This window comes from Eumetopias jubatus, unplaced genomic scaffold (genome assembly GCF_037043125.1).
Source record: "Eumetopias jubatus isolate StellerSeaLion01/CBP00866 unplaced genomic scaffold, mEumJub1_p1.0 scaffold_6, whole genome shotgun sequence".
Classification (NCBI taxonomy): Eukaryota; Metazoa; Chordata; class Mammalia; order Carnivora; family Otariidae; genus Eumetopias; species Eumetopias jubatus.
Genome location: NW_028274812.1, coordinates 96,037,589 through 96,064,182, shown reverse-complemented (window position 1 = coordinate 96,064,182; position 26,594 = coordinate 96,037,589). Strand labels below are relative to the sequence as shown.

The window sequence follows — 26,594 nt, the reverse complement described above, 5'->3', positions numbered from 1 at the left end:
AGAGTAGCTAGTCTTAAGAATCTCCTCACTATTATGCCATAGAACCTTTGATCTATTTTTGATTGACTGGTGGTTAAATTTCTCACAGACCTATCTCAAATCGTTTCTACTCTGATGAAGTCCCAAACCACAACCTCTCCATTTCTTTTTTTTATCCAGTTTCTTACTTCTGGCTTAATGTCCTTCAGTACTTTTTTCCACCAATGGTTGAGTTTTGCAGGCCATTTTGTCAGCAAATGATTTTATTTCACCTTAATTAATGTATAATACTTTGGCTAGGTATAAAATTCTAAGTTAAGTTATTCTGCCTTTTGAACATATTTCACTATCTCTGGTCTCAGTTTTGCTGATGAGAATTTTGCTATCTAATGGTAATGCCTTTATAGCAATTTTATAGTAATTTGTTCTCTATTATCTTTAGGATTCTGTTTATATCTAATATTCTACATTTTACCATGAGAATGTCAGGACTTGTTATACTTTTTTAATATTTACATTGATGTTTTTCTTCAAATCTAGAAAATCCTCAAGGTATTAATTCATCAAACCTATCGCTCACATCTGATTTCCTTTTTTTCTCCTGAAAATTTTGTTAGGCATTCTCTCTTAACCTCACTTCCAAAAGTTCTATTAATTTTTTCTGTGTTTTATTATTGCAATTTCCTTAAATCCTACTTCCAGTCACTAATACCCCTTTCAACTGTATATAATCTGCTGTTCAATGCAATCATTTTCATTTAATAAATGTATTTTTAATTTAAAGAAATGTTTCTTTTTGTAAAAGCTTATTTTTTATAAAGATCTGTTTTTATGTTCTTCCTTTTCCTCTTTATTTTGAGTTAATTTACAATCTCTCTTCAGATTGTTCTATTTCCTTCCTTTCTGTTAAAAGTTTTCCTATATTTTTTTTGCTTATTTTTTCTTAGCATACACTGTGTATCATCATGTGGTTTCTAAATTTTACTGTGTCTTTTCACAGTGATTTTAGCTTCTGTAGGAATTCCATGAGAGTCTTGACTTATTCAAATGTCTTTATAAACAAGATCTGACTTCCTTTGGCCCTTGCTCTATGGACTTTACCAGTTCTTAGACAAATTTCTACCTGAATTTCTTAATTTGGGTTTCCAGGATATACCAACAAGTTCCACTGACTTTGCATTTACAAGGAGGTGATTCCCGCCTCCAAGAATAATCACTTTCAAATCCATGTTTTAGTAGAATATCTGTCTTTTCCCATATAGACATTAAAATCCCATTTTCAAGCCACTAGGGATATCTGAAATAGATACCCCATGTGTTAGTGGCATCAACCTGCATGCTTACCACACTTTCTTTGATGAAATCTGAGGACTTTCCTTTCTGAGTTTGGCTGTATGTTTTATAAGTGGTTATATTTATGTGTTTGTAATCGGAACAAAAAAGGGAGTCTCTGCATCAACTCAGTCCCCCACAGTCTCTGTCTTTCATCATTACGCAGATAGATAACTCCAGGAACAACTCAAAAATCTCATGAACATTACAAATTGATTCCCTGACATATTCACATGGCATATTAAGCTCAGTATGTCCAAAATGGTGCTCATTCCTGTTTCCCCTGCATTTGCCATTAAAAAAATAATAATAGTAATACAGTCATTTTCAGAATCTGTCCTGCCAGATCATTTAAAGGTCATCTTTGAGAACATATTCAATAACTTGGGTTGGCTGGTTCTTCCTCTCCAGCCTCTCTGTAGCACATGACCTCTGCCAGTGCCAGCCCAAGTATACAAAACAGTCCCTGAATAGCTTCTCCAGGACAGCTGCAAACATCTCCTAAATGCTTCCCTTGCCTCTGGTCTCACATCACTCATTTGTACACCAATATCTATTGACAAAATAATATGACTACAACACGGATCTGTTTACATAGTTTTATACTTTGAAAATCTTTAGTGCCTTGCCATTGTCTACCAAATACACTTGGTATTCAAGTTCAGCAATTTGTGAAACTTCAACCTAACTCTCTACCTCTCTCCCATTACACAGCTTCAAAAACTCCCATTCCAGTGAAAGTAAACTTTTCCCTGTCATCTAAGCACGTCTGAGACTTCTCTTCACTATGCCTTTGTTCTTTGTAGATTTCCTGCCCCACCTGAAAAGGCCATTATTTCTGATTATGCTTCCATATATTTACCTATCTTTAATGACTTCATTTTACTGACACCTTCTGCATTAAGTTTCTCCAAATTACCCCAGGGAAATTTAATATAGTATTACTTTAAACTTGAATAGGATTTTTCTGTATGTCTCTCAATGTATTTGCCTTTTTTGACAATACAATAATTATTTCTCTATATATTATTCTCCAGTCTGCTTTGAAGATTGGCTACTTTTTCATTTTCATATTCCATACAGTATCACTAGACAGTTCATTATATAAAATACTCAATATTTCTTGAATGAATTAATCCACAAATGTGTTTAAGGTGATGTTTTCATCATTTGAATAATTTTCTATGCAATTCCTAATCTTTATTCTAAATGTATAACCTCATACAGGCTATTAAAGTTCTAAATCCTCTAGCCAGAGAAGATAGCATATATTTATGAATTCAGATGTAGAATATTTTAAATATCATATAGGATATATTACATAGGATGACCGAATAATAAAGGATTTGCCAACTGATATTGAAGCTCATTGTGCTAAAATTAAAAGCATGGTGTTACAATAAACTCTGTGGATAGAAATGTGAGTTGTTTTATTTTTATTTGTGCTTGTTAAGGCCATGTATTAGTATTATGCAAAATCATGATAAAAGAGAAACTGAGGCATTCAAGTCTTTAACAACTTTTTCTGGTAAAACTGAGTCATGAAAAAGTACCTACAGTGAGGCCTTACCCAAGCCTACCTTCCCACAAGTATCCTACATCCTTTCACCATTCTGGCAAAAAGGATGAGGAAAAGCCTGGAAAAAATTTTGCAAACCACCTTGAAAGGAAGCAATCAACCACTGCTATCCTCAGATGAGAAAAGCAATGCCAAGAGCAAGGAGATGACATGTGATGTCAATTAAACGTAATTAAGACATTTAAATGTAGGGGCTGGTTTGATGCAGTCATGCAGAGTACATCCACCTATAAACAATACAAAATAACATTCCATTATTAATAACCCAACCAAAAGTGGACTGTGAAAGCCTGTTAAACACTTAACACTGTGGATGATATAAGAAATAAAGACTGTCCCTTGGTCTCAAGGAGCAATTCTGCTAAGATGCTCTTTTAGCTCTCAAATGCTAATTTCATGAGAAATGAAAAAAACATTCTTTCCTCAAAAGCTCTATATGAAGGCTGTTTAGACATAACTGTACCAACACAGCTTACACATATTAACTATTGCGTGTATGTGTTATTCTGATACATAGCAGTGCTGGAATAATATGTAAGGCTAAAAAAAATGTATAAACCCTCAAACCATATGCATGACAGAAAATAGCTTTAACAGATGTCTCATTTTTACAGTTTTATGTACCATCTTTTGGTAAATGATGCTATGAATTGCTCTTCTGATTTTTCTTCCAGGCCAACACAAAGGCCTCAGTTTAACAGAGGTTGGAAAGGAACCTGACCAATAAACTGTCCACTTAGAAGATGGTGCCATATATGCAAGTGAATTCCATTGGGGTAGATCATCCAATGGAAGGTATTTGCTATATTAGTCATGAGAAACACTAACTGCCAGTCACTGTGTATTTAAAAAATTGAGACTTAAATAATGACGCTCACTATCATGCTCAATAATATTGCTATTACCTTCAGGGTCAGGATCAGAATCCGTAATGACATGTTTTATCAGACAGAAGGGAATGAGAAATACAACATGGGCAAAATGACCTAAATGGGTTGGCTAACAAACAAGAAGGCTGCAAGTTCTTGATTAAGTGGGTGTTATAAATTATCTCTCAAAAGGAAAACCCGTGAAAACTGACCACTTTGAGGGAGAGGGCTGTGCCCTTACTTCACGACAGAAGGATTACCATTTTAAAGGTCAGAAATTATACAGAGCTAGTCAAAAAATTTTTTGACAATTAGTCAAAAAATAATAAGCATAAGAATTTCCTAACTTCATGGGTGTTTCATCAAAGAAATGGTCACTGATAGACATAATACAATCTTATTCAGAAGCCTTTAAACCAGATTGGATTTTTATTGGTCTCAGCTAAGAAGAAAGTAGGTGGTGAGGGTCATAGATCAAGAGATGCAAAAATTATGCCCTCTAGGAAAACAAAAGCAAAAATGAACTATTCAGACTATACCAACATAAAAAGATTTTGCACAGTGAAGGAGACCAACAACAAAATGAAAAGGCAACCTACCAAGTGGCAGGAAGATATCTGCAAATGATATAACTGATAAGGAGCTAATATAAAAAATAAAGAACTTATACAATTCAATATCAAAAAATAATCCAATTAAAGTGGGCAAAAGACCTGAATACATTTTTTCCAAAGACACAGAGATGGCCAAGGGACACATGAAAAGATGGTCAACATCATGAATCATCAGGGAAATGTAAATCATACCACAAGGAGATATCACCTCATACCTTTCAAAATAGCTAGTATCAGAAAGATTAAAAAAAAAAAAATACATAGCAAGTGTTAGCACTGAGGTCGCAAAAAAGGAACCCTCATGCATTGTTGGTGAGAATGTAAACTGGCAGGCACTGTGGAAAACAAAGTGGAGATTCCTCAAAAAATTAAAAATACTAATTCCATACCATCCAGTCATTCCACTACTGGCTATTTACCCAAAGAAAACAAAAACTCTAATTTGAAAAGTAAAACATTAACCACATCCTAAAATTGCATTTTGTTTTTCTGTATCTAAAAGTTATATATTATTATCTTTATTAGTTTAACAACTAATTTGTCTTTTACTCCTTATTCTCATTATTTTGTACCTTTTTTCCAGGAATTTAAGAATTTCAGCAGTTACAGTTCACAGTTAAATATTTTTGCATTGTGTAATTTTTTTTTAACAATGGATGGATAATTTTGTTTGACTTCTGGGAAAGTCAAAAAATTGTTACAAACATACTTCTTTCAACTTTCAGTAGGTTCAGACTTTCAGAGTAATCATGGATCAACTCATTTTAAGTGATTTTGTAGGAGAGGCCTAAAATGTAATTATGTAACAAGTTTTGCTTTGTTATGTACACCTGCTGACCTTGTGAACTTATTTATAAGCATTTTAATAGTAAAATTAATAATGGCTCCTTAGTGATAGTTTCCTTTTTTAAATTAATATTCTCACAAAGAGAGCAAGCATGTGATTCTTGTGACTTCATTGAAGGTAAGTCGATACTTAGACAAAAAGGAATAAAGCTAAATGTCTGTTATATGAAAGTACTACCTTCATATCTCGAGGCATTTCAATTTTGAAGGGATCTTGACAAGCCAAGAGATAATTATTTCAACAAATGCATTGATAAAAAGGGAAAATGATCACATTTATCACAGACTTTTATTTTTCCTTGCCTTTTTCACTTTTTAAAAAATTTAGACAAATAGAAAAATAACCTATTTCAAACATGTCATATGAATTACACATTAAAAAATGAAGTCTAAAAAGTAGACATTTCATTGTTCATTCATATATAATGTATATTCAGCGGCATTTAGCTGACTTTGCATTTTATGTCAATGATTTGGCATGGTATGTTTTCCCAATGTGTCCCAGATGTTATGCGAAGTCCTGAGCACATATAAAAAAATGTGTACACATGCATGTGTATATATGTGTTTCAGGGAGGGGGGAATCCAACAATAGCCCTCGTAACTTTAATAAAAGCTGCTATTTAAACCATATGAAAGTTAACTATTTTTATAAAAATTTAAATGGTTTTAGTGAGCATTTATAAAATGTGTACTGCCTTACGGCCTTTAAATCTGACAGCTGATGACATAAATTTTCTGGATGGTGATCAAGTACATGTTGATGCAGCTGTTGCCATGTTGCCTTAGTAAGACATGCTGAAGCATCTACTTCAGTTTCAACTGGCTGAGCATGACTTTCTTAAATGATGACTAATGACCTATGACTTTTAATAATGAGTATCTAAAATCTCGATTGCCAGTAAAAATAAAATCTAATTTAAACTCTGTAAAAGTTTGGGGGAGGAGGAAGAGAATTCTCTACTGCACAAAGAGCAAACTCCCATACTGAAAGGTGTATTTCTAAAAATGAATAAATAGTGTTTCAGAAAATCTACGGGTTGTGCTCCCAAGGAACAAAATTGGACTGTGGGTCACTTTGTAACCATCTTGCACCCTGTACCCTTCTTATAAGGCCTGGCAAACTTTTTAAGTTGTAGCATGGTTAGGAGTTTCTTTGCTGACGGGACAATATTAATTGCTCAATCAGTACTCAAGAGGATTTAGGGTTTCCATTAGCTTTAATACATTACCTATCCTACCTTATGAAGACAAAAACCAAATTTACATCCATCTTTTAACATTTAAAAAAAACTTGCCATTTGAAAAAAAACAAACTTTCTATTTGAAGTGCAAGCTGTGCATGCACTTTACTTTGTATAGTTAGGCATTGTTTTCAACTTTTCAGTAAGAATGACTTTACCATAAAACATACACTCCACATTTAAACACATTAAAATAGAATGCCCTCTTCTTTTTCCCTTTCTTTCAAAGGAAAGAGAGACAAAACAACTTCTGTATGTTTGAATTTAGAAAATGATAGTGCATTTCTTCTTTTTGATGGTGGTTATTCACTTTTGCCTTAAAATTATACATCCTTTATTTTCTGTCTATGGAAACACATTATCTTGGTTTTTAAATTTTTCTTGTATGTGCCTTCCATGATATGTACATATTTCAATTACGAGAACAATTTTGTATTTTTAAAAACTCATGCTGGAAACTATCACTATGGAGAGAGGAAGAAGGAGGTAACAAAAGTAAGCCAACCAACAAGATAGTGCCCTGTGGTGTATTCTATTTGCTCGCCAAATGACCTCGAGTGACTTCTAACCCTCTTCTAATACCATCACTCAAAATTGGGTCCACTTGCCTTTTCATTAACCACTGAACCTTCCTTTACCACTGAATTTTGCTCACCTCAACCAAGGGAAGTACAACCTGCCTCTAAATCCAATTACAGCTCTCGGGCTTCTCTTACAAATGCTCTGCATTTTAATTTGTTAACATGCTAAGATTATCATATCTCTGTAAATATAAAAAGCAATAGAAAATTAGCTAATGTCTTAGAAACAAATGCTTTCTTAAGTAACCAATAGTTCATTATACATTTCACAGAGCATAGGCCTGGGAGTACAGCCTATTTGCAGTCCACACTGCAACTGCTGGTTCTGGAAACAGGTCTCTCCTCCTTCCCCATTTGTCTGTGTTTTTGGGTCACACAAGGAAAACAGGGAAGTCGGCTGTTGAGGGGGAGGTTGAATGGGTGAAATGATGGGCTGAATTTCCCAGGGCAGCTCAAAGGCTCAATTTTATGTTTTACACACTGTATTGAAGTTCTACATAAAATAATATTTGAAGAAAAAGTCATGGTTCTTAAAAAAAGGTTAAAGCTGTGGAAACCACATTAGATGATTCCTTCCCAAACGCTACTATGAGTTTACACAAATTTTTCAACCCGCAGCAGGCTGAGATGAACTGATGGCTGCATTTGGGTAAGTATTAATAAAATGAGTAACAATGTCAGGTTTGCACGCAATGTCAGGCTTGCAACGTCAAGTGTGCCTCTGATCTTAGCTGCATTATACACTTCAAAGCTGGATACACTAATAATTATTAAGTGATATACACAAGGTGTATCACTATACAGTGACAGCCCGGATCATACCAGGTACAAAAGACACCCTGCATATATTATGAAAGGCAAAGTAATGTCTACATAGTTCATAAATGAACTTATACAATAGATATCAACTAAATAGCATTTGTGAGATTTCATAAATACCCTCGTGCTGGAATATTCATGTGCCTCGCAGACTTAACAACCTCCTCAAACTTCTCCATACTTTCTTCAATAGAACAGTTAATATTCTTCTTGCTAAAGGATTCAGATGCAGCACCAAAAACTGATATCTCAGTGGCTCCAGCAGCAACCTGAAAAAGAGAATTTAAAGGCAAAAGCTAGAAATTTCCAAAATGTACATCATAGCATTAGAAGAAATATTAACTACTCAATAAAGGCATACTTGTGTTCTTTAACATTCGCCTTGGAATTTAAAATTGGAGTCTGCTCATCCTTACGCTCTTTTCAAACTTAAAAATATTTGGTGATAACACAAGAACTTTCTAAACTGCAACACCCATAAATCTGAGGCACAGAAAACACAGTGATGATGTTCTAATTTAATTTTACCTTTCCTAAATTATGTGTAGACTTCAGAAATATCTTAACTGTAATTATGGAAAATACTAGCACCCCAATAAAACCTTTTAATATCTATGGGAAACATTCTTCTTAGACCAATTATTAAAATAGAGGAAAGTAAATGCTTTGTTTTTGTCTTCCCATAACCTAACAGAAAAATGTTTTTCCAATTCATCATTTAGACATTGCTCAAAATTTTCTTCCTGTCTCTTAACCTAGCTTCTGTTGTTTCATACCTTGACTGCTACAACCATACTTTTGTGTGTCTAATGTATTAATCCTCTTAACCAGTCTTTAAATCCAAAATATTAACCTCAACATTTTTCCCCTTTGCCATCCTTTGTCCTTGCTCCAGGCTTCTCCAGTGACTTGTTTTCAAATATCAAGTTTCTTCATTTTCCAGCTGGATTTTTAAAGACCTTCTATTAATGTATCTCTAGCACTGTGCAAGATTCTCCTCTCTTCCTGATACTCTATTAATATATTAAGAAAGAAAATGTCATTTTTTTCTTCATTTAAAAAAAACATTGGCTTCTAGTCCTCCACCCAAAATAAATTTTTAACTTCTAAAATTAAAATTCTATTTATTTGAACACTTACTATGTACCAGTATTGTTGTTAGTAATAGGGCTTTGTACGCCCTATCTCTAACCCATAATCTTATAAACTAAGTATCATTTTGCCCATTTTATAGATGACAAAACTGTGGCACAAAGAGGCTATAAATCACTAAAGCTACTAAAAGTTCTGAAGTCCTGCTTTGAGCACAGGTGCGCCTGACTCCCAAGCCACTAGTTGCACTCCATTGCCTGCCCCTCCAAGCTATCACGAGGGTGTGCACTCAGTTGGTATCTTTTTCAAGGTGGAGACATTCTCTACTCTGTTAGGACCAGTGACAGCAATATTTATAATTTTTTAAAATGCCTCTTTCTTTCTTTACAATGGGATAAAAAAATTTATCAAAATAAACAAGAGTCATTTTAACAAGCTACACAACAGGTGATATATCAACTAGCAACCACAACCTCAAAATTAGGCAACACAGTCCCAAAGACAAAAGTGAAAAATATTAACACCAGAAACAGCTGCTGCCAAACTTTTACAGTAAAGCCATGTGAGCGTAACATCTCAAGCCATGACCTAAAATTGCTCTGATTCTTCTTGTACGTGTCACTATTAAAACTTTTTGCATATAAATTCTTAAGTCACACAGGACTGGAAGAAACCAACAAGAAGAGGAACAGGGAAGGTTGTTAGAGGCAACTTCAAAAGACAGTGATTAGCTTCACCTAGAGGGTGGGAACAAGAGCATCAGAGAGTTGATCCAAAAAGTTGACAAAAATGATCCACTATGATAAGATTAATAATTATAATATTAATTTGAGAAATGTTTAAATTAAATTCTGTATTCCTTATTTAAGAGGGAAGCACAAAATATACTCTCGGAAGAATTTCATCAAAACGGATAACTGTATTTTTGTGTTTTGATTCCTGAATGGTTAAACTGGAAGGGCCATTAATGTGGAAGAATTCAGTCCCTAACAATACCCCGGGGTTTACAGATCGCATTGTACTCATGTACCTATGTTAGAATGGCATTTATACAGGGTAACAAGGAAGCGACATCTGATACCGTTTTAACTAGGTAAAGACCTTAAAACAGTAAGAAGCATATTGATATAAAAATAATAAGTAGCACACTTACAGCACGGTGAAAACCCTGAAGATTAGGAGTAAGGACAGGATATCGAACTCCTGGGTATTGATGAATGCCTTTCATCACTTCAGTGTGATCAGCCATCTGAAATACAAAATAGTTATATATAATCAACTTTAAATATTTTATTGAGCATGGTTTAGTTTTATAGGAAGGTTATAATTACACACACAATTATATTCTATAAATTAATGTTAGAAATAATAAGCTATGCCAATGTAGCTGAAGATAAGTAGTTTCTAAAGTCATAAATACATGAAAACTAGATCTGGGTTTAACTTATTCACATAACAGGACCTGGCTAAATGATTACAAATAGTCAACAATTCTTAACTTTACTATTTTCACTTGACTGATTTTTAGTCTCTTCCCTTCATTTCACAACTCAAGTTTCAAATAAAAATACCCTTGAGATTAAGGAGAGGGTTTTTTTAAGATTTTATTTTATTTATTTATTTATTTGAAAGTGGTGGGGGGAGAGAGAGTGCAAGAGCAGGGGGAGGGAAAGAGGGAGGGGGAGAGGGAGAGTCTCAGAAAGACTTTCTGCTCAGCACGGAGCCTGACATGTGGCTCGATCCCATGACCCTGAGATCATGACCTGAGTGGAAACCAAGAGCACCAATGTTTAACTGACTGAGCCACCCAGGCACCCCTCCACTGGGGAGAGTTTTAAAGGAAATATGCCATGCATTTGCCTTCCATGTGAAAATTTTATGTCTAAACAACTTTCAATGTATGAAATTTTACATTATTTAGTAAAAAAATTACACATCTGTTTGAATAATTTAACAAGGCTGAGATGATAGTATATTATTTGGTTAGCATAAATATTTTAGTAATAGTCATAGTGTCCTATGCATTATTATCAGTGGATTACTATTTGTTCTCATAATGAAAACAAATGCATTCAATGGAGCACATAGTAAGAAAATTTAACCCATCCTTCCAAACCTTTATTCTTCTATATTTTCTATGAATCTTTAAAAATCAACCTTAAATTATCAAATCTTCTAGTTTGCCACAGTCTTTAATTTAGCCTCTTAGAGCAAATAACTGATGATCAAATCTCATAATCATCACATAGACAAATTACCACTGACATAATCATGAGCTTTACATATTTAGGAAATAAATTATGGCAGGAACAATAAACAAAAGGAATAATATATAAATAATGAAAAGTATACAAAATGAGCATGGAGAAAGCTGTAAAATGCACCAAACCAAAATCTGTATCTTCAATATGGGAATGGATGAGGAAAGACTTGCTTTTTCTCTATCCATCTTGACTTGTTACAATAAGGAAGTATTATTTTTAATTTTTTAAAGTTTTTTATTTGAGAGAGAAAGAGAGACAGTGCGAGAGGGAACACAAGCAGGTGGAGTGTGACAGGGAGAAGCAGGCTTCCCGCTGAGCAGGGAGCCCAATGTGGGGCTCGATCCCAGGACCCTGGGATCATGACCTGAGCTGAAGACAGTTAACTGACTGAGCCACCCAGGTGCCCCTTATTTTTAATTTTAAAATGAAATAAAAATTAATCAAAGTAAAAATGCTTTATAACTATGCACTTAAAAATATGAAATATTACAATATTTACTGCTATTAGCCAATCGGTCTTACTTTCAGTGAAATGCCAGTGGAATTACATTTAATACTTTCAAGGAATATAATATGGATTAAATGAGTTTTTGATACATTTTAAATTTAAAATTAAGATGTAAAAAAAGTTGACTGCCATCATACCTTACTGACATTTAAGCCTCCAAGTTTCATTCGATCCAAACACATTCACTTCTGTCTAAAAGATGATTCTTGCTTACTTCTTAGGGATCGCATTCACTATCTGCCACCAATATCTGCATTCTGTACAAAGACTAATCACTGTGTTCATCTACAATGCATAGAACCCAAGTCTCTAATTTCATTTTGAGCCTATTTGACTTTAAGCCAGATGTTTATTAAGCACCTGTTGTGTCCAAAACCCTATACTAGACCCGTGGTAAATATAAATACAGGAAAGTAAAGTCCTTGCACTAAATAATTTGCAGTAGAGTTGGGGAGATAAAACAGATGCATATGGAAAAGAATGTAAAGGAATATACTGGCTACAAACGAGAGCACAGGTTAAATGAGTTCAGAAAGGTGAAAGGTTTGTAAGCCCTCTAATAGTCTAGGAGAGTTACAAGAGGTATGGGATACAAACGGCAGGACATGACTATGGCATATTAAAATTTAAAAAGCTAAGGGCGCCTGGGTGGCTCTGTCGGTTAAGTGGCCAGCTCTTGATTTCGGATCAGGTCATGATCTCAGGGTCTTGAGATTAAGCCCTGGGTCGGGTTCTGTGCTCAGTGGGGTGTCTGCTTGAGATTCTCCCTCTGCCCCTCTCCCCCTCTCACTAATTAATAAATAAATCTTTAAAAATAAATAAAATAAATAAAATTTAAAAAGTGGCCACAGCAATATCTCTAATCCTACATGCTCTTCCAGAAGCTCAACAGTCCCTATCAAGAGGTGAACTGTGTTACCTCTACTTAAATCTGGGCAGACTTGTGATTGCTCCAAGCAATAGAGTATAACAGAAATAATAACATGTGACTTGAGAGCCCAGGTTATAAAAAAGGATACAGCTTCCATATGGCTTTCTCTTTGGGGGTGGGAGGAGAGCCACTGCAGGGAAATCAGTTAACATGCAGTGAGAAAAATTAGCTTCTGCAGAGAGGACATGTGCAGGAGCCCAGGTGGAAAGACCCACGTGCAAAGAAACTAAGGCCCCCAGACAACAGCCAGCATCAGCTCCTAAATTTGTGACTGAAAGAGCATTCAGATGGCTTTAGCCTCCAGCATTCAAGTCACCCAGATGAAGCCCCAGACACTGTGGACCAGAGACAGGTGTCCTCCTGTGTGTGACCTGTTCAAATTCCAATGCTCAGATTTCATGAGCATAGCACATATTTATTTATACCACTAAGTTCTCAGGTAATTCATTACATAGCCATAAAAGCTGAAACACAGAAAAATCAATAGAGCTGGAAAAGAGGGAGCAATAGGTGCTGCAATAGGAAAGCATTATCTGGCTAGAGAAGATTATGGGTAAATAAGGTGGGAATAGATTATAAATGAAGATAGGGGACCATACACTGTGATTGTCCTCCAGTTATGTTCACATTATCTAAAAATACAGAAGGCAGTAGAAAGCCACCAGGAATTGGTGTTGAATTAGCTGAAGACTGAGATGCATGCAGTATTTTGGAAAGAGCAAGGCAAAGGGTAGTCTAGACACAAGTGAGGCAATTCTCAGGCAATTGTGAGAATTCAGCATGCAACAAGTTCCAGAAGAATGGTACTGGGAATAAAAGCTCCCAGGAAAAATTAATAGGACACACTGGCTAGTCGTGTAAGGGAGAGGACTTTATTCAAAAATGTAATCCCCATTAGTTTATAGCCTTTTAAAATTATTTAGCATTTGTGCATATTTCAACACAGTCTTTTATTACATATCTATGAATTTAGCCTTTCTGTCTGATGCTAGATTGTGAGGTCGGCCTTTCTGTGTCTGTCTCTTTCTCTCACACACACAAATGTACATGCAAACATGTACACACAAATTATAGTAAAAAAATTAGAATACCACTCCTAATTTCAAGCAAAGTTACTACTAGTTTTAGGGCACTGTAATGAAATCTAAAACAACACTGGACAGTAATCTTAATATTACTGGACAGTATTTACTGGACAGTAATATTACTAATATGTCTAACTAAACATAGCATGTTTAAATATTTATTAGAAATATTTACATATGGGTGCCTGGGTGGCTCAGTTTGTTAAGCTACAGCCTTCAGCTCAGGTCATGATCCTGGAGTCCCAGGATCGAGTTCCACACTGGTCTCCCTGCTCAGCGGGATTCTGCTTCTCCCTCTGACCTGCCTCCCTCTTGTGCTTTCTCTCTCTCATTCTCTCTCAAATAAATAAAATCTTTAAAAAAAAAAGAAACATTTACATAACCATGGTAACAGAAATGAATAAAGTGTTTTTCTAACCAATATACAGATTTGGTTAAAGTGTGCATCAAAAAGCAGCATAAAGGGCACAAAACACATTCTTTAAGAAATATAGGTCATATTGACCTGTATGCTATTATTTCATTCCACATGTAAATTAATAAAAATTTGAAGAGATGTTTCAGTCAATAAAACTGAAAAATGAATAGAGATGATAGTGACCAAATTTCCAGGTCAGAAAACCTAAACTTTGATAATCACTGAAGATACCATTGTGAAATTTTAATCCATAAATTTGATTCCAACAAATCAGTACTTTTTCCTTTTTTAAAATAGTCGCAGTATAATGAGGTAATCTAATAAGTAGTAGCATTCAGTCTAAATTTGGTCAATAAAAACAGTTATGTAAAGAGCTTTAGAAAATCCTGATAGGATATAATTTTATTACAATGAATAAATAAAACAGGTTTCAAGTAAAGGTATAAAATTCTTGCCTTACTATTTTTTTTTACTCTTAGGAAGCTTATGCTATACTTCAATCTTGATGTTATTTTAATGTCTAAAGTTTAAACTATAATTCAAACAATAATGGAACTATTCCTTTACAGCACTATTTTGACATTTTAATGAAACCTTTCTACATCTGGTTTGATTTAACATATTTTAAAGATTTTGCTGTGACTTTTCATTTACGATCATAAAAATCCCCATAATTTGGTTGATAACATACTTTGCTATCATCTGGCCACAGTCTGGAAATGGCAATATCTAAGTCTATCTGGCCAACAAAACTGGCTATACCTTGGTTAATCAATTTCTTGGGAATCCACTTTATATATGGATTCAAATAATAATATTTGCGTAACACTTTGCAAGAGTATTAAAGATATGCAAAAAGTCATAAAGATTAGAGTGTAATAGTCATAGTTTAGAGATTTTATTTGCTACTGTCATGTGGTAAATTTAGGCACTCCACATTATACATATTTGAACATCTTACTAATACTTTGTCATTATCTGAATACTATAATCTCTCCTAAATACATAGGGTCCTCATCCAAGTTTTCTGAGTTTATTGGGATTTCAACATAAGGCACAAGTCCTAAACAATGACAAAGGGTTTCTCATGAACTAAATGAGAGAAAACACATTAGAAGTTTCAATTATATTTTGTACACAAGTTATTAAATTTACATTGATGGGATACCAAAGTTAATTTAAAAGTGTCCTAAGACCTTAAAAAGTAATTTTAAAAATTCATTTCAATATTTGAACACTGATTCAATATTTTATGCACTTACTACATATTTAACATGGCACAGAAAAATGAAGCAGACACATAAAACACACAAACCAACAGGGAAAGATATGTGTGTATATGTGTACATACCAAACCACAAAATATAAATGTCATGTGATCTGGAGTTTATGTAGCACAGATAAGAAAACATTTTTCTTGGTAAGCTAAACTAGAATAATGAGACAAATATTTAAGCTACACTTTGTCTAGGCTAAATGTAAATAACTGAGGGGCCTGTTTTTTAACAGAGCAAATTATTCATAAGGGTTTAATGAAGCAAAACTATTCATAGAACTTGAAACTACTCAAAAATATTCACAGAACAAGACTAGTCACATGTATGTACATATTTTTCTATGATAAATTGAACTTTCTATGTACTGAAAAGGGTTTAATAAGCCTAAACTTAAAACATATGTTTTTATTAAAATTCTTCAAATAATTATGGGGAGAAAGATTTTATAGAATCTTTTTTTTAAATCACAAAATTCTTTCATTTCCAAGTCCAATGAAATGAAAGTAAAAACATCTATTACTCTTGATCTCTCTTCCAAATAACAGCTGATAGAGAAAACAGAATATTCACTAAGTAAATATGGTTCATTTCTAACTGAATATATGTTGTCTGATATGTTCAATAAACTGAAATATTTATAATTAATTTTAAATAAAAGTGCAGAAAAAAACTGAGGTTCTATTCTATTTTTTTTTAGAAGAACTGACTCCTATTCACTTAACACTGATTAACATTTTTTCCTTTTCCCAGAACAAATTCAATTATAAAGATAACACATGGTACAGGGCTTGACGTTCCAGAGCTGCATTATAAAAATTTTTATGGAAGTCTCACATACACTGATGACATATAAAATCACTGCATTTATTATTTTAACTCAATAAGAGTTTAGTCACTAGCAAGACTGCAAAATACGTAAGAGGAGTTTAGTTGTTTTGTATCACCATGGAAATTATTCAATGCATCTCTGTGGCTCTGTTGAAGGTGAGGAGACTGTGTTATGGGGTGGAAATATTAAGAATTCAACTTAGCATTGTGATCTTAAATGGCAAAAATGTTTAGAGTAGAGTCTAAAATTAATGTGAGGGAAAAAAATATTTAGAGATTCCATCTTTACAGTGTTATCTGCAAAGTGGTATCTACCAAATTATATTACTTGACCACCTCTTACAACTGGATCTTATAACCTAAATATGGAACTCTACTTTTACTCCTTTTTTCTCTACCCTGATGCAGCCAATATGACCAAGTCAAGCATCATCACTGGGCAAGCATTACCCATTGTCCTTTCCTTCACTCCAATCACCTACTAAAGAACTCAAATTTTTCCTCCCGCTCATTCTTTTTTTTTGTTTTTAAGATTTTATTTATTTATTTGACAGAGAGAAAGAACACAAGCAGGGGGGAGTGGGAGAGGGAGAAGCAGGCTTCCTGTGGAGCAGGGAGCCCAATGCGGGGCTCAATCCCAGGACCCCGGGATCATGACCCCAGCTGAAGGCAGACGCTTGAAGACTGAGCCACTCAGGCACCCCTCCCTCTCATTCTAACAAGACTGCTGCACCTGATTTCTTCTCACGGTATATTAAGAGGGAAACTGAGAAGTGCCAGGAAAAAGAGGAAAAGATAGACAGAAAATCTAAATAAAATAGCAATAAAGTTGGAGGAAAATAGGATGGGAGGTGAGAGATATGTCTTGATGGCAAGATGCTTTTACTGCTCTGGAGCAGAAAACAAATATGAGAAGAGAAGACAAAAGGGCAATTATACAAAATGTTTCTTTAATCATTATGCTGAGTCTCCTGTAATGGGCTTCAAGTAATGCATATAAAGATTGGAATACCATTTGGGTCTTTTAGATTGCTATATTATATTTCTGTATGTATGAATTCAGGCACAAACTTTGCCACTAGGATGAGCCCATGATTGTTGTGCTCTTCCAGAATATTGGTATAAATATTCTCATATATTTAAAATGCATAAAATACATTATATAACATACAGTACTCAGTTATACCTATTAAAATTGTTATTCTAGAGTTAAGCAAAAAGTCTATATTCACCATGTCCTACAATATCTGGCACCAGAAATATGTAAATATTTGAGGAGAAACAGGTTTCAAAATGTATAGAACCAGAAGCTAGCCTATAGAAAATTCTGCTAAACATTATATGTGTAAAACTGTAAATGAATGAATCAGTTTTCATCAATGTCAAATTAAATGGAAGTTCTTTCTTATAAATAAATACAATATGCAGTATATAAAATTAACTACATCATTCAAATTTTTGTTTTTATCTTTTACAAAAATCACAGTATAGAATATATCAAAATTCTCCACTATGAAGGGCACAAAACTATAGTAATTCTTTGGAAATAGTTTATCTGTTTATAAGGTTATACATCACAAAGTATTAGATACAATGTAACAAAACATTACCAAAAATGTATTATTAAACTGAAATACACTCTGCTAACCTACCAAAAACCAAAACAAAAAACAAAACCTTAACACCACAAGAGAAAAGACTGAATCATCTTTCCAGCTTCTCCATAGAAAATATTATACAGTGCTATTATGAGAAAGAGGCAAACTAAGAATATGCAGTCAAAAAATAAAGAAAAAAGTGAAGAAATGGAAAATCACAACTGGACTACAACTAGCAATGAGACTGAATCAGTAAAACTGAACAAAGAAAAGCATAGGACTAGATGAGTTCTATAAAACATTTAAAGAAATCTTAATTCCAATCCTTCTTCCAATTCTTACAAAAAATTCAAGAGGAGGGAATACTTCCAAACTCATTTTATAAGAACATGCAGTAGAAGCTGGTCTTGATACCTTGATACCAGAACCAGACAAGATATAACAAGAGAATAAAACTACAGGGCAATATTCCTAATGAACACAGAGGAAACAATCCTCTGCAAAATACTAGCCAACCAAATAGGATGTGTAAAGGATCATATACCATGACCAAGTGGGATTTACCCCTGGGATGCAAGAAAGATTTAACATGCACGATTAATGTGATACATTACAATGACAGAATCAAGGATAAAAGCCACATGATCATCTCAATATATGTCAAAATTTGACCAAAAAAATGCTTCATCAAAAAGCATTTAACAAAATTCAATACTGTTTCATGATAAAAACTCTCAAATAAAACTTTAGAAATAGAATAAAATTACTTCGACATAAGAAGGACCATATATGAAGCCCACAGCTATCATTGTACTCAACAGTGAGGAACTTTTCCTCTGAGATCAAGAATAAAACAGGATACCCACTCTTTCCATTTCTATTCAACACAGAATTAGAAGTCCTAGCCAAAGCAATTAGGCAAGAAAAATAAAGGCATGCAAAGGAAAATTAGAAGTAAAATTATCTGTTCACAGATGACATTTTTTTATAAGATTTTATTTATGTATTTGAGAGAAAGAGAGCATGCAAGTGAGCAGGGGGAGGGACAGAGAAAGAGGGAGAGAGAAAATCTCAAGGGGACTCTGAGTTGAGTGCAAAGCCCAACATGGGGCTTGATCTCATGACCCTGAGACCATGACCTAAGCCAAAATCAAGTCAGATGCTTAACTGACTGAACCACCTAGGCGCTCCACAGATAACATGACCTTAAATGTAGAAAACTCTAAGACTCCACATAAACAAAAACAAAAACCTCTTAGAATTTAAAGATTCAGTAAAGCTACAGGATACAAAATCAGAATACAAAATTCAGTTGCACGAGAACAGAGACATAGATCAATGAAACAGAATAGACAATCCAGAAATGGACCCTCAACTCTATGGTCAATTAATCTTCAACAAAGCAGGAAAGACTATCCGATGGAAAAATGACAATCTCTTCAACATATAGTATTAGGAAAATTGGACAGTCACATGCAAAAGAATGAAACTGGACCACTTTCTTACACCATACACAAAAATAAACTCAAAATGGATGAAAGACCTAAATGTGAGACACAAATCCATCAAAATCCTAGAGGAGAACACAGGCAGCAACCTCTTTGGCCTTGGCCACAGCAACTTCTTGCTAGCCACATCTCCAAAGGCAATGGAAACAAAAGCAAAAATGAACTATTGGGACTTTATCAGGATAAAAAGTTTTTGCACAGCAAAGGAGAGAGTCAACAACAATAAAAGGCAACCTGCAGAATGGAAGAGGATATCTGCAAATGACTTTTCAGATAAAGGGCTAGTATCTAAAATCTATAAAGAACTTATCAAACTCAACACCCACAAAAAGAAATAATCAGGTCAAGAAATGGGGAGAAAATATGAACAGTCATTTCTCCAAAAGAAGACAGACAAATGGCCAACAGACATATGAAAAAATGCTCAACATCACTCAGCATCAGGGAAATCCAAATCAAAACCACAATGAGATACCACCTCACACCAGTCAGAATAGCTAAAATTAACAGGTTAGGAAACAGCAGATGTTGGTGAGGATGTGGAGAAAGGGGAACCCTCTTACACTGTTGGTGGGAATGCAAACTGGTACAGCCACTCTGGAAAACAATATGGAGGTTCCTCAAGAAGTTAAAAATAGAAATACCCTACAACCCAGCAACTGCACTACTAGGTATTTATCCAAAGGATACAAACAGTGATTCAAAGGGGGCACATTCACCCCAATGTTTGTAGCAGCAATGTCCAAAATAGCCAAACTATGGCAAGAGCCCAGATGTCCACTGACAGATGAATGGATAAAAAAGATGTGGTGTGGGGCACCTGGGTGGCTCAGTCGGTTAAGCGTTTGCCTTCGGCTCAGGTCATGATCCCAGGGTCCTGGGATCGAGTCCCACATTGGGCTCCCTGCTCCTTGGGAGCCTGCTTCTCCCTCTACCTCTCTCTCTCTCATGAATACATAAAAATAAAATCTTTTAAAAAAAAAAGATGTGGTGTGTACACGTACACACACACACACGGAATATTACTCAGCCATCAAAAAGAATGAAATCTTGCCATTTGCCACAACGTGGATGGAACTAGAGGGTATTATGCTAAGCAAAATAAGTGAGAGAAAGACAAATACCATATGATTTCACTCCTATGTGTAATTTGAGAAAAAAAATGAACATAGAGGAAGGGAAGGAAAAATAAGATAAAAATGGAGATGGAGGTAAACCATAAGAGACTCTTAACTACAGGAAACAAACTGAGGGTTGCTGGAGGGGAGATTGGTTGGGGGATGGGGTAATTGGCTGATGGGCATTAAGGAGGGCACTTGATGTCATGAGCACTGGGTGTTATGTGCAACTGATGGATCACTAAATTCTACCCCTGAAACTAATACACTATATTTTAACTAAACTGAATTAAAAAAAAAATCATTTAAAAATCAGTTTCATTTCTATTCACTAACAAACCATCCAAAGAGGAAATTAAGAAGACAATCTCATATACAATAATATCAAAAAGAGTAAAGTACTTAGGAACTAAGTTAACCAAGGAGGTGGAAGAACTATACATGAAAACTATAAAACATTGATGAAAGAAATTAAAGAAGCCAGAAACAAAGACATCCCATGTTCATGGATTCCAAGATTTAGCGCTGTGAAAATGTCCACACTACACAAAGTGATCTATAAATTAAAGATGCAATCTCTATCAAAATCTCAATGCCATTTTTTTACCGAAATAAAAAAAAATCCTAACATTTATATGAAACCACAAAGAAACCCAAATAGCCAAATTAATCTTGAGAAAGAAGAATAAAGCTGGCTTTATTACACTTCCTGATTTCAAAATATATTTCAAAGCTACAGTAACTAAAACAACATGGAAGACAGACATATAAACCAATGGAAAAGAATAGAGAGCCCAGAAATAAACTGATGCATATACGTTCAATTGATCTTTGACAAGGATGCCAAAAATACACAATGGGGAAAACACAATCTCTTCAATGAATGGTGCTGGAAAAACTAGATACCAACATGTAAAAGAATGAAATTGGATCCTGATCTTATACCATACATAAGAATGAACCCAAAATGGACTAAAATTTAAGAACTGGAACCATAAAACTCTTAGGAAATAATAATAAAAAAAAGCTTTACAGCACTAATCTTGGCAATGACTTTTCATATATGACACCAAAAAGATAACCAACAAAAGCAAAAACAGACAAGCAGGACTACACACAACTAAAAAGCTTCTGCACAGCAAAGAAAACAGGAGAGTGGAAAGGCAACCTACAAATTGAGAGAAAATATTTGCAAACCACATATCAGTTAAGAGGTTAATATCCAAAATATAGAAGGCATGCTGCCACCCTCATAGGAAAAATAAGAACCCAATTAAAAAATGGGCAAAGAATTTGAATAGACATATTTCCAAAAAAGACATACAAATGGCCAACAGATATAAACATGCTCAATATTGCTAGTCATCAGGAAACACAAATCAAAACCACAGTAAGATAATTACTTTACACATGTTAGCATGGCTAGTATAAAAAACACAGAAGATAACAAGTGTTGGCAAGGAAGTGTGTGGAGAAAATGGAACTCTTGTACACTGTCCATGAAAATGTAAAATGGTGCACCCACTATGGAAAACAGTGTGAAAGTGCCACAAAAAACATTAAAAATAGAAATACTGTATGTTCCAGCAATCCTACTTCTAGATATTTATCCATAAGAATTAAAATCAAAATCTTGAACAGATACCTGCATTCCCAAGTCAGAGCAGCATCATTCCCAATATCCAAGATGTGGAAATAATCTAAATCTCCATGGATGAATGAATGGATAAGAAAATGTGGTACAGTTATAGAGACAAAAAGTAGATTAGTGGTTTTCTAGGACTGGGGAGACAAGGCAATTGGAGAATGATAGTCGCTAAGGGGTGGAGAGTTCTTTTTGCATGACAAAAATGTTCTTAAATTGATCACAGTAATGATTATACATGCTATGAACATACTATAAGCCATTGAGTAGTTCATTTTACCTACATGAATTGTATGGTATATAAGTTATATCACAATAAACCGGTTTTTAAAAAAGTAATAAAAAAGAAAATGTGGTATAAACTGACAACAAAATATCAAAAAAAGTAAATTCTGCCAAATGCAACACAGATAAACCTTGAGTACATTACGCTAAATGAAATAAGCCAATTGTAGAATGATAAATACTGCATAATTCCACCTATATGAGGTATCTATAATATAGTCAAACACATAGAAGCTGAGAGTACAATGGTGATTGTGAGGGGCTGAGGGAAAAGGGGAAATGGGGAGTTGTTATCCAATGGGTAAAGTTTTAGTTATGCAAGATGGTTAACTTCTGAATGTGTTCTACAATATACGACCTATATTTAGCAATACTGTATGGTACCCTAAAAATTTAAGAGGGTAGATCTCATGTTAAGTTTCCTTCCCATTAAAAAAAAGGTATTATGATGTAACCTCAGACAGTTAATTTTTAAAATACTTTTCCTTAATTTCAAGGTAACTTTGATACTTGATAACTTTTAAAACTACAATTTCATGAGGTTTTGTGCTCATTCAAAATTAACTGTTAATTTTACTACCTAATTTTATACTTGACATTACACACTCTTTATTCTTAATGAAGGTCCTCCAATTGATACCTTCAAATTCAGAACTTCTCTACAAGTGGTTAGCCTGTGTCCCCTAGTGATTCCCAGATCTCAGAATGAGATAGCCCTGAATGGTCCAGATACTACCAGTTAGCAACAGCACAACAATTGCTCCATTTAGAGTTATGAGACCCACGTGCTGGCCAACTACTCTCAAAACTAAATGACCTCAGGTTCCAGATCATACTTTGCACCTTACCAAAAACACAATCCTTGAAGAGGAAGGCAATTGAGCCATACGTACCTAATGTTTGTTCATTGGAAAACTACATATTTCCTAGTTCAAATGTTTGTGATAAGGGACCTTGACAGAGGCAGCAAGGTTAAAACTTGACAGTATTTCAGAAGCATCAAATAGGAAGTAAAGTTACTAAGAGGAGAAGAAGGGGAATAGACTATAATAGGATGTGCTCTTTGGGTAGCATGATTAACATTAATAAGTTTCATGGAAATTAAAAAAGATCCTAAACAGAGTAAAAGTTGGGTCAGAACATTGACCCCACCATCATTCAAAGGAATCTTTGTCATTGTCAGCATGGATGCCTCCCTTACCCTGACCCATATACTTTATCTTTGTTGATGCAAGCCAGGCACCCACTGTGATATGGAATCAGGGGACTAAACAGAGACATACAGAACCTAAAAAGCATAAAGAAAAAGACTCACTGAGAGAACAAGAGACTCTAAAACATATGTGGGGGGATAGGACATTTGGAGAGGTAAGGAAAGTGAATTTTCAAACTCCCATAGTAGGATACAAATTAGGTCCCTTTTAATCTTCCACATGACGCACAAGTGAAAACTGGAAGGACTTAATTATTTTGACCTTCTGAATGTATATATGCAAGTCATTGCCAACCCATGATCCTGTGGGACCCAAAATTTTATTTTAATTACATCCAACTGAAAGAATTAAGACCCTTCCTCTTGTTAGCTATGCTCTATGTAGACACAGACTTACTGAGAACCATGCCTGGAAATCTCCTAGAAAACCTATTCCCACCAGCAGGAATATGCGCATGGTCTGTAGCACCTACTGCAAGGTCCAGTGTACTTTGAGAATTGCTTCTCAAACACCAACGTCTGAAGACTGCCTGGGTCAGAATTAACTGGGGTGGTTTATAAAATGCCTATTTCTATATTTCACGGCAGCCCCAATGGATCAAAATTTCTGAGAGCATAAACTGTAAATGTGCATGTTGGAGAAGTTCCTTGGTTGATTTATATGAAGAGTCTACAGGAGTCTGAACCTCCATCCTGGAGTGAAGAATCAAAATTTTAGAGTAAGTTTCTCCTTCAACTCACACAGACCCAATGGAATAAGATTTTTCTTTTGCTTTCTATGAGCATCCCCACTGTCCAGAGTGTGGTTAAGTCACACCACCCCAACTATTTGACTCCAGAAAACTGGTGTCACCTTAGATCAGACCCCCATGACCACAATAGCTGAGGACAGCATTATATCACAGTTACTCATTCCTTGGCTAGAACCCTGTGCCCCTCTCCCCAGTATTTCAGAATAGTTTGCAACTAAGCCCTTGAAAGTTTTGAGAACTCCAGAATCCTATTTTTCCTTAATAGTTCATCTAGTTCTTGAAGTGCTCCCAAATTTCCTCTAGCCATAGCAAAATGTCAAGCTGCTTTGCCTCTCTGATCCTTTGCATGTACTAACTGCCTGAAAATCATTTTTTTTCAAGTTCATTTATTTCATCCAATATTCAGCTCAAAAACTCCTAAGATATTCTCAACAATCAGCTTGAGTCACGTGTCTCTGTTATCTCCATAGCTATGTGTGTATAACATTGCTCTCATCACATTTTGTATGATTTATTGTTTTATATGTTTCTCTCCCTGACTAAATTATTAGCTCCTTGAAGACTTTGCATAAAAGGCATTTAATAAATGAATGAACTGAAATTTCTCTTCCTTGTTATTTATTCTATTTTGAATTCAACCCATCTTGAACCATGATTCTTTTCTCTACTAATTCTTCTAAGATTTTACTGTTAGCAATGATGGTGATAATGATAAAAACAAACATTTACTTTATGCCAGTCTGTATGTTAGACATGTGTGTTGAATTCCTTGTTTGCATTATCTATTTAAGTGTTTTTAACAACCCAATGAGAGCAACAATTTTTGTAAAAGATAACGAGATATTAAGGATGAGGAAGATTACCCAGCTAGTGACTGGGAGCTGGGATGGGACCCAAGTCTACCTGACTGTAAAGCACATTCTCTAATACCTCCTTGATAAATATAACCCCTATATCTTGTCTTTATCTTTTATCTTAGTCATTGCTAAAGATTTCAGGTGTCACAAGATCAAGGGAAAAGCTCCTAGAAAGATCCCACCCTCAAGCTAAACAATTTTGGTGGGGACGCATGGTTTAATTATCTAAACCAGTGCCTCCCAAACTAGATTCATCATCAGAACTGCTGGAGGTACTTTAAAATATACAGATTTCTTGGACCCATCTGTACAGATTCTGATTCTGTTCTGCTGTAAGAGACAGGTATCTCTAGTCCCAAAACTTCTCAGGAGATGTTAGCCATCAACAAGACAGAATCACAGCAGATTCAATCACAAAGGCTTTTGCTGGCTTCTGCTCAAGGGAAGACCAATCAGTGCATTTGAGGCTCCCACTTCAATAAAGGAGATTCATTTTATTTTTATTAAGAGGCAAATACAGATTATGTGAATCTAAAATGACTGAAATAGGGAGAGGAAGCTTCTTTAAGAAAAATACAAAAATATCTAACTTTTGTAACTTTCACTGAAATATATGACCAGGTGACTACATTGCTAGGGTCCCTCTTGGGAGGGAATCTATACAAACATTTCAACGTAGTTTTCCTGTCTGTAGCACATATTGAGGTCCTAACAATGGAAAAAAATTCCATGGATTAAAAAATAAATGAAAGTTTGGAAATTACCAACCTTGGTGAAATGTCTTACTATGCTCTTAACAATGTCAAGATAGTTAAGGATCTTCATGAAATACACATTCATGGTGTCTTACTGTATTCTTTTTCCTTCCCACTTCAGGGAAAAAAAAAAAACTATCAAGAAAGTAATGAGATCAGTCTGGAATGTCTTATTCTTGGTATATCCATAACATCTGAGTCAATCTATGTTCATAAATTCTCTGTTTTAATAAACCATTGTAAATTCTGCCAGGAAATAGACTTAAACTCACGGACTTATAACCCTCATTTTCCCCTACTTGCTAGTGTAGTCTGCTGAATCATTTTTAAAAATATTTTTGAAGGATTTTGTTTTTGTTTTTGTTTGCCTCAACACCTCCACCATCACCCAGGACAACATTCACATAAGTTCAAAATAAACAACCAATGTCAGAAGGCATTTGCCTACCATCTCTACTAGCTAGATGAGACGTAACTGATGGTATTACTTTCCATATGCAGGAGTGTAGGAGGAAAGATGGGTACAGAATGCACAATTTCTTCAACACATGCGATCGATTACTATAAAAATGTAAATAATGTGGTTTCAGACACTAT

The 26,594-nt window shown here is 34.7% G+C and overlaps 1 protein-coding gene across 3 annotated transcripts in view; it reads right to left on the bottom strand.

The window, feature by feature from the left end:
• HMGCLL1 (3-hydroxy-3-methylglutaryl-CoA lyase like 1) overlaps positions 1-26,594 on the bottom strand; it is a 182,765-nt gene that overhangs the window by 100,593 nt on the left and 55,578 nt on the right. Inside the window, exons 4-5 of one of the 3 annotated variants that reach the window (XM_088024344.1) lie at positions 10,109-10,204; positions 7,984-8,132 (exon numbers count right to left, since the gene is read on the bottom strand). The exons of 1 other annotated variant lie outside the window; for it this stretch is intronic. In XM_088024344.1, coding sequence (XP_087880470.1) covers positions 7,984-8,132; positions 10,109-10,204 — 245 coding nt within the window. The remainder of the gene's footprint in view (positions 1-7,983; positions 8,133-10,108; positions 10,205-26,594) is intronic. One more of the 3 variants, XM_028097866.1, reaches the window with a different exon arrangement.